This window comes from Pteropus vampyrus, unplaced genomic scaffold (genome assembly GCF_000151845.1).
Source record: "Pteropus vampyrus isolate Shadow unplaced genomic scaffold, Pvam_2.0 Scaffold124, whole genome shotgun sequence".
NCBI lineage: Eukaryota > Metazoa > Chordata > Mammalia > Chiroptera > Pteropodidae > Pteropus > Pteropus vampyrus.
In genome coordinates, this window is record NW_011888905.1 from 106,493 (window position 1) to 115,652 (window position 9,160).

General features: G+C 47.8%; 1 protein-coding gene across 4 annotated transcripts; it reads right to left on the reverse strand.

Annotated features, from left to right (window-relative positions):
* Nucleotides 1-9: 9 nt before the first annotated feature.
* On the reverse strand, nucleotides 10-9,160 carry ZNF165 (zinc finger protein 165). Of its 4 annotated transcripts, none has more exons than XM_023534392.1 (4): nucleotides 9,003-9,160; nucleotides 4,993-5,472; nucleotides 4,561-4,699; nucleotides 10-1,220 (listed from the first exon to the last, which is right to left on the reverse strand). In XM_023534392.1, the coding sequence occupies exons 2-4, from the start codon at nucleotides 5,401-5,403 to the stop codon at nucleotides 1,150-1,152; spliced, it is 621 nt and encodes a 206-aa protein (XP_023390160.1). In that variant the 5' UTR covers nucleotides 5,404-5,472; nucleotides 9,003-9,160; the 3' UTR covers nucleotides 10-1,149. The 4 variants fall into 4 exon arrangements, with proteins under 4 accessions (XP_023390160.1, XP_011364628.1, XP_011364629.1 ...); XM_011366326.2 differs by lacking the exon at nucleotides 10-1,220 and adding an exon at nucleotides 1,880-2,869 and having other exon boundaries at nucleotides 9,003-9,156; XM_011366327.2 differs by lacking the exons at nucleotides 10-1,220; nucleotides 9,003-9,160 and adding exons at nucleotides 1,880-2,869; nucleotides 8,516-8,970.

The following is a 9,160-nucleotide window of genomic DNA, read 5'->3' on the forward strand; positions in this document are numbered from 1 at the left end:
AAGGCCCCATTTGATTTGTCGTTTGCATTTCCACAGCCATGTGCGGGTGCTGGTGACCATACTGGACAGTGCAGTTCCAGACCAGTCTCCCCGTCTCTTTCTTGAGACTCCGAAGAGAAGAATTTAGTTCCAGGTCAGGGTCCCGCACCCCCATCACCGCCCCCAGCGGCTCCAGCTCAGGGTCCATCACCATCGCCTTTCCCAGCAGCTCCTACTGAATGTTCACTGCTTTCCTTCCCACTTTAATGTTTTCTTTAGCCTCCTGTCTTTTCTGATGGCTTCCTTTTTAATCATCAGCAAACAAACAAAAAACAACTACGCAAAATGATTATACCCCCTACTTTAAAAAACGGATAAGTATTTAGGCCGCTATATCAATAATGATGAAAAACAAATGGTAGTTTTAGTACCTAATTTTAAAGACAGTTTTCATCTATTTTAACACAGCATATGTGGTGGGCCTCTATTATGTATATATATAATGCAACTAACTAAACCACAGACCTAATCACTGAGAGTTGTCTTGAGAATAACTAAGGAAAGATTAAATTCAATGCCCTGCACTTAGTGAAACCCCAGCAAAGGGCTGCAGTTGCCCTGTGAGCTGGCCACATAGGGACTCCTCCTTGGTTTCTGCGCACAGAACTCATCGTTATTCAGAAGTTATTCAAGATAAAGACACGAGGCCACTCCTAAATGTTGCCTTCCACTACTTTAGATCTTCGAAACAACAGAACAGTCTACTGAGTTAACCAGCCAGACTGCAAACACCTTTCCGATTTCTCTGGACAAACCGAATTGACACGTGACGGATGAGCGACCATGATGAGCCTAGGAAGGTTTGGCTGTCATTGTCCTTTAAGCTACAGCAACCTGACAGACCACGAAAGCTCCTGGGAGTCAGCGGCGGTGATGGAGAAGAGGGTGGTCCTCAGGGACCTATCTGGGACAGCACCTGCCACCCAGGAATCTGGGTCTTTGGAACATTCTGCAGTGCCAGCTAGGAGCTAGGCTGGGAGGGGGAAGGGCAGCAGAGCCCAGCACAGAAATTGGCCCAAAGGAAGTGTACCCCCAAACCCAACCCAGAGAACTACTCAAAGAACCCGGCCTGGAGGAAATACTCACATGAAGCTTTTCTGGAGGAAGTGCTCAGGTGAATCCCACCCAGGGGAAGTGATCACGTGAACTCCTCCCGGCAGAAGTAAACTCGCCCCAGGAAACTGCCAAAAAATCCACAGCATATGTGGCAGTAAAAACCTGGTTACAGTACTGTGTCCGCCTCCTCCAAAACTTACGGTCAGGTCCACTTGAACACCATTCCCAACCTCTAATCCCAACTCCAGCTTGATTTCCTTCTACGTCCCTCCTGTCTTATTTGACTCTGCCTTCTGACCTCTTGCCTTGGACACTCACGGTTTCTACTTCCTGGCATGACCCTGGACTCAGGTATTGGCCTACATATTGGAATGCCGCCACTGCCCACGTCCTCTTGATTACATTTAGCTTGCTTGTGTCCACGTTTTAAAGCAGCGTTCGGAAAGCACCCTTCTGTGCGCGCTGCTCCAGCTACTGCACTCCTGGCTCGGCCGAACTCTTGTTGTGCAGAATTATTAACGACGGTTGAGGACCATTCTCTTTCCCTGAACCACCGCCCCCCACCCCCACTGTTCTCACGGTTATCTCCCAAAAGGGTCTTTATCCCTCTTTCTTCACCGCCACAGACTAATCTATTTCTTAGCCTCCCCCAGATTCTGCTCTTCTGGTTTGACTTGGAAGTCAATGGAAGAGCCGCATCCTGTCTCACAGAAAGCACACTCAGAGGCGATCACCATATGCAGAACAGCAAGCCAGAGAACCAGAGAGAGAGAAGAGACAGTGCTTGTTCAGCCATTTGATATTTATTTTTTATTCAAAGTTTTTCATGTTTTGCTATTTCCTTAGCCTTTCATATAAACAGAAACCCTTTACATTAATAGGGTTTCCCTCTTGTGAATTTTCTGATGTTGCCTGAGGTGTGAGCTCTGACTGAAGGCCCTCCCACACTCACTGCATTCATAGGGTTTCTCTCCAGTGTGGATTCTCAGGTGTCGGATGAGGTATGAACTTGCTCTGAAGGTTTTCCCACATTCTCTACATTCATAGGGTTTCTCTCTGGTGTGAATTCTGTGATGCAGGATAAGATGTGACTTCACGCTGAATGCTCGCCCACATTCTGGGCATTCAAAGGGTTTTTCGCCAGTGTGAATCCTCTGGTGTCTAGTAAGATCTGAGTTCCCCGCAAAGCCTTTCCCACACTCATTACATTCATAGGGTCTCTCTCCAGTGTGGATTCTCTGGTGTCTAATAAGCTTTGAGCTGTGTCTGAAAGCTTTCCCGCATTCGTTGCAATAATGGGTTTCTCCTCCACTGAAAATTGCTGCATGTTTAATAAGGGTTGGACTCTTGAGAGATTTTCCATATTGGTGAATTTTTTCTCCAGTATAAATTCTTTGATGCTTAATAAAACCTGAATTCCATTTCAGACTCTGGTCAAAGTTACCACGTTTACAAGAGTTCCAGTGTGTAAATTCATTTGAGTTCAGGTTTAAGCTTCTCTCAAATCCATCATGACTTATTTCACTTGTAAGTGTATTTTTGTGGGTGAGGATTTTGCTAAATCCTCCATCCTGAGCGGATGATGGTCTCTGAGACTCCCCAGGTTCGTTTTCCTGTTGCCTCTTTATCCTGCCCGCAGGCTTAGAGAAGTCCTGAGGCTCAGCAGACACTTCTGATGCAATTCTTGAAATTCTTCCTGATACAATTCTCTGTGATTCCTTTTTTTCATGAATGTCCAGATTTGGCATTGACCCATTGTTTTCACATCTATGATCTAAAATAATGATAATGATAATGATAATGATAATGATAATGATAATGATAATGAGGTAAATATCTGTTTGCTGAGATGGAAGAAAAGAAAACGTTGACATACACTCAAGATAGCTACTATTTGGTACTCATTTGGCCACTCTAAAACTGTGGCCTTTCAAATGAGAGGCCTGAAGGACATAAAAGAAAGAATTGGTAAAAGCAAGTAATGTATGCAGTGGTTGGCAGGGAGAGGAAATAGACATCTGAAGATGGCATTTAAATAGAAAAGACTGGGAAGAGGATCATCACCGGCAAGAATAGGGGGAAGACAAAGTAAGGAGAAAGAACTATGCAGTGTGACTGATGGGTCTTGGGGAACTTTGGATCTGACACATTTCTCGGGTTAGGCTCATAGGGAGAAAGGGGAGCATCACCACAAAGGAAGCAGATGAGGACACAGATGCAGGGAGAAATGCAACGTTATAAATGGCTTTGGGGTATGTGTACGTGGAAGGGAAAACCTCCACCCGCCTATCCATCCATCCATTTCTTCTTCATCTTCCATGGCTAATCAAGTCACCATGTTCTCCTGAATGTCCCTTTCTCTACATTTGTTACCATCCCCTTAGTCAAGAATCTCACCACTTCCTATTTGGTAACTGTAACAGCTTCCTTGCTGTTCTCACTCGGAACTATTCTTTTTCGTGGTCAGCCTAAATACCTTTACCCGACTAACTCGTTAAACCTTGTCAGCCCTACCACAAAACCTCTCATCTCTTCGCTTCCACGACACATCTGAACTCCTCGGCCTGCTTTCCAGGAACCATTTATGGCCTAATTGTCACAATTCCTACCTTCTAGCTCGTGAAGCAGTGCTGTGCTCAGGACTCTGTACTGTGCTGGAGTCAAGCCCTCTTTCTTGCAGGGTTTCCTTACTCTAGAACATGCTAGGGCAGGAAATAGGGTTCGGCAGTGCTGGTCTCAGGGTGGAAAGGTCTTAGGGAAAAAGTAATTTTCAGATGGCATGGATGGAAATGTTTCCAGAACAAACTTGACAGCAGAATCTGGGTATTCAAAAAAATTACTGTAATTTTTCCTTGGGTTTATGTGGGGCGCTTTTCACAGCTAAAGTGATACTGAGTCCATGAACTTTTAAACAGATGGGTTTTAGAACAGCAATGAGTATTCAACAGAGGAAATCTCCAGAAATATGGCCAACTTTCTACAAAAACTTAAGAGAGATTTTTAAGATCAAAAGTATAAAAAAGGCAACGATATGTATCTTGTTCTATGGATCTGTGAATTATGTTCTGGGTATATCATCATGCACTTGCCTCTTTACCATTATATATATTTCTCTATTATGTTTTATTTCCATCCACACGTTTTTTGTCTTTGGCTACTTTTCTCATTCCTTGATGTTTTCTCAAGTCATTTGTTTTTCTTTCCTTTAATTTTCCCCTAAGATAAAAATATCCTGTGTTTGGAAATGTTCTGGATAAAGAAACAATGGAAAAATAGAAATATTCTGAATAAAAAAGCTCTCTCTCTCTCCGTCTCTCGATTGGACAATGACCCTAGGAAAAGTTCCCTGCTTCTCACTGCTTAACAAAGGAAAGGAGCACCTACAGCAACGAGGACTTCTCAGAGAAGGGACGTGAACCTCCACACCCTTTCGTGGTGAGGCCTGCATCGAACACTGTCTCTTACCAGAGTCCAGTAGGAGAGGGGGTTCTGGAGAACCACGAAGGTCTTTGGTGTCCACTGGCTGGAACCGGACACTAAGCGCTGGCCCAGGAGATGCCACCCTTCTCCAGAATATTTCTTGTCCATGACCAGGGACCGGAACCTGAGAAAAATACAGTACATTTGGGCTTATGACAGACTGCCTGGAATTAAACATCGTCCAAAAACAAAGAGCACCTCCTGTAGGGATACAGAACTGGGGAAGGAAGAATGAAGTCCGACTCCACTGTAAGATGTGGCGTAGGAGAAACAGCGAGCACAGGAGACCCGCCGCACACTGAACTGAGCGCTCCTCCACGGCTCGCTAGGTCTCACTAGTCGGGCCGTCCCAGGCCCTGCCTTCCCACGTGGGGCTCCGGCCTGGCGGAGGTCTTGGCTCCGCCATCCCCTGTGTACCTGGGGCGTGGCTTCCTCAGCACCTCTCCCCACATCTTCCAGTATGGTCACTGCCTCCTCTCCGCTCTCCGGACACCGTCCCCGCACCCGGGCCCGCAGCTCCGCGGGCAGGATGGCCAGGAACTGCTCCAGCACCAGCAGCTCCAGGATCTGCTCCTTGCTGTGCGTCTCGGGCCGCAGCCACAGCCGGCAGAGCTGCCGGAGCCGGCGCAGCGCGTCGCGGGGCCCCGGGGAATCCCGGTAGCAGAACTGTCTGAACAGCTGCCGGCAAAGCTCCCGCCTGACAGAACCACTTCTCTGTGAGCACGTGTCCTGCCTCCACACACGATCTTCCTCCTCTGTCTTCACCGTCAGAAGCCCTGCGTCCTCCGGAAGGTGCTGAGCTGCAGCTTTCTCTGACTCTGCCGTCATCTTGGGATAGAATGTATTCCCGGAAAACCCACTTCTGCTCTGTGAAGGGTCTCAGTTCCCAGAGCTCTCCTGAGAGGTAAAAAAATTACTATGACTATCGAGGAAGATGAAACATCACATCATAGAAACGGTCACGTTCCAGGACACAAACGCACTGGGCATTTACTGTGTGTCGAAGCACGGAAATACCTGCTTTGTGAACACGACTGTTACATAATCTCCACCTCTAAGCGGCTTAAAACTTAAAAACGAGATCATTTAAATTAGAAACACTAAATATAAGATAACTATAAGGCAGCACTAAATCTTAACATGCTACGCGACTATCTGTAAGTCATGAAGACAATAAGGACCAAAGAAAAGGTGATGAAAGTGCTTCACAGAGTTGGAGACGAGAAAGAGCACAGCATGTTGCGACGGTCAGACAGCTTAATGAAAAAGCTAACTCTGAAGAACGGAGAGGCTTTGACCAGGATGCGGGAGAGAGAGAACAGGAAACTACAAGTGCGGAACAGCGTGAACCGGTGAACAGTAAGGACACGGAAGCAGGAAAGCAAAGCTGCAGTCGGTTTGAGTAAGGAAATTACAGCGGCCAAGGCCCTGCGCTAGAAAGTCTCCGATGTCAAAGTTCATGGTTCAGAGGTTGTCTTTTAGGCACTGGGAAGCCTATGAAAGCTCGTGAGCAGAATGACCTGACAAATACTGTTTGTGCAGATGAACACATCGCCCATTTCCTGGATGGACTGTAATACGAAAAGAGAGAAACAGAAAGAGGCTGCTGTACGCATACAATGAGGAAAGCACAGGCTCGAATTACTGTAATTATTGATTCAGAATCTGGAACTAGGATTACTTATAAATCTCATAAATAATGAAATAGGGCAAATTTCTTGAGAGGCAGAGGTTAACAACTTGTCAGTGCAACTGCTCCCTCCCCCAAAGTCTCAGATAGCTTTCCTTTCGTCTCAACAGTGCCTTCCCTGCCTTCCTAGTGTCGTGGCTCAGGCCAGGTCTCGCAGTGAGGCCACCTCACGATAAAATCAAACACAACAACCCAGCAGCGCAACTTTCTCACCCGTCTTCTTGAGCCTTGTTATTGAATATCAGTTCCCCAAGCCCTATCAGCATGTGGGAATGGTGGGCCTGGTTTCTGAACTGAAGGGCTGAATAACAGGAGTTCAGAGGTGAAGCCTGGAGCACAACAGCAAAATGCAAATATCGGTCTTTCAGGTCTGTCGACCACACATTTCCTCAAGTCCACGACTGACCGCTGCAATCTTAACACGAGCAAGCAGTGGGCTTGATGGTGTTCGGCAGTGGATTCTAAAAAAGTCTGAGTTCAGAGCTGGGTTCATTGCCTGATCTTCATGTGGGGACTTAGTCAGAAACAGTTTCCTGGGCCTTGCTCTAGAGGTGCTGGTTAGTTAGGATGGGATACTAATAAGTTAGTGTGGGGTACGCTGGAAATTTGTACTCTGATGTACAGCTAGAAGGAATTAGAAAATAAAAGTGTTTGAGTTTGCAAGGAATTTGCAAAATACTTGAGAAAAATGACACAATACACACATGGATATAAAACTTTTAAAAAACAGGACATGTTCCACAGAACAGATGCATTGAAAATGTTTGATAAATGTTCAAAGCTCAATAAACAAGTTGCACGGTGGACACTCTGAAGAATCTAACGATCCCAAGGTAGGGAGAGAATGCGTGTGTATGTGTACAAATGGGAGTAAACATTTCCTGGAGGTGGTGGGGCTTGAACTGGACAATAAAGGATGACGGGTTCAGAAAGGCAAAAAGGGACAGGAAGAGATGAGCACGTGGGAATGAACAGCAGGTTGATGGCGAGACTAGCTTGCTGGGAGTGGTAGCTGCAGGGGCTAGAATTCCACTACCTCTGACACGAGTTCCACGACTCTACTCTGACTTACTGCAGTTCCTAATACATAACATCTGTGAATACCACACATGCCACCTCGTATTATTTTTAGTTGTTGGCTGTTTTTCTTCATCAATTGACTGGAGCTCCCCGAGGTAAAGGACCTTGTATTATTAATATTCATTTTTAAGTTCTCGTGTTTGTTGTTTTATTGCATAAAAGTGGAAATAAGGCAAGTTTGAGTTGCTTTGTGTTTTGGATATTCTATATTTAAGATGCTAAGGAGACACCATTTGGAAAAACATGTCCAACAGATATTGTGAGATTTTAATGAGAAAGAGCTAGGAATGGCAATATAGATTTAGACAAGACCCATGGAAAGGGGAATTGAAGGTAAATATCAGGAATTATTCTTCAAGAGTATGCAATGTGGATCGCAGGCTCAGACTGAACCTTGGAAACAGAGCTTGAGTGGGAATAAGTAGGAACAAAGTTTAGCGGTGACAGAGGGCAAAAAAGGGGGTTAGTGCTATGGCACATCAGTCAGTCTCAATCCTTCATGTTACTGGGACATTCGTTTGATACAAAGGCCTAACTGCACTTCCTGTTCTGTTTCCTAAATGTGCTGAGCGCTTACCGGGTAGCGTCCTAACGCTTTACGGGCATTACCTCATTCAGCATAGGAAGATGGGCAGTAAAGTCAGCCTAGAGATTCCACAAGTCACTTACACGTTAATGATCACGTGAATTAGCTGGTTCTATAGCATGTCATCTCCTTAGACACCTTAAAGTCCTATGTCCAGGTGTTTTATCACCTCTTACCCGTTTAAAACAGTCCACAACTCTAGAGGGAATTATCTAGTCTTCAAGGATTAGATACAGCCCCCTAAAGCTGGTTTTTAAAGGTCTTCCTAACTTCAAGGTAATACACATTCATTCAGCATCTAGAGCCTTACAATCACTGTGTTGGGGGACGAGTCAAAAAAACAGCCAGGCGGGTATGTAAACAAACATAGAAAGGAGTAATTAATGGTGCCGGTAAGGCGGAGCTTCGGTCAACTGCGGGGCTCCCGGTGGACGAGTAGCTCCCCGGCGCGTCCGCTGCGGCAGAAGGGCCGGGAGGGCTCGGCCGGTGGAGGGCGGGGAGGCGCCTGTCGTCCCTCGATCCGGAACGAGGGCGGGGGCTCAGCGCCGGCCTCACTGCACACCCCGCACACAGCAAATACTCACTAAGCAGTTACTGTGGGAACCAATTTCACCGGGAGGCCCGGGGCCCCTTTTCCCACGGAAAAGCGGTCGCTCCTCCGGGGAGAAGCAGGCGTCCGGGACGGACTTCCGGCGGCTTCCTCCGGCAGAGACTGGAGCCGAAGCAGACGCCGCCCTTAGCGGTCTCGCCCGGTTGGGCCGGGACGCTCCTCTCCCCAGAGCCCCCCTCCGAGGCTCGGCGGCCGGAAGGCCCGCGGCCCGCACCACGCCCCGTCGGCCCAGACGGTGACGTAACGCGCGGCGGGGTAACTATAGAAACCACCCCTCCCCACGTGGCCGGGCGCAAGTGCCGTCCCGACGCCGAGCCCAGTTCCTCGTTTCCTCCGGATCCTTCTGAGGTCCTGGGTCAGGGCGCCGCAAGACTGCTGCAGTCTCGAGGGGGACATAGTAGGGGCTGGGTGTTTAGAGGGCACGAAGCGGCGGGTACCTCAGTCCCCAAGCTCGGACTTACCTCTCCCACGGGCCCGGTTCTGATCGGACACTTCCGGTGGGAGGACGCTGCCGCGTCGCCGCTCCCGGTGTCGGCCCGGAGACCGCTGAGTCTGCGCAGAAGGAGACGGGCCCCGCTCTGCCTGCGCTTCCCAGAAGCCTCCGGGCCTCCCGGCGCTC

Excerpts from the sequence above, each read along its gene's own strand:
- ZNF165 (XM_011366326.2), bottom strand. The coding sequence starts at position 5,403 with ATGACGGCAGAGTCAGAGAAAGCTGCAGCTCAGCACCTTCCGGAGGAC. Across the intron at positions 4,700-4,992 it reads CTGAGGAAGCCACGCCCCAG|GTTCCGGTCCCTGGTCATGG; the intron begins GTACACAGGGGA and ends TATTTTTCTCAG. Across the intron at positions 2,870-4,560 it reads CCCTCTCCTACTGGACTCTG|ATCATAGATGTGAAAACAAT; the intron begins GTAAGAGACAGT and ends TCATTATTTTAG.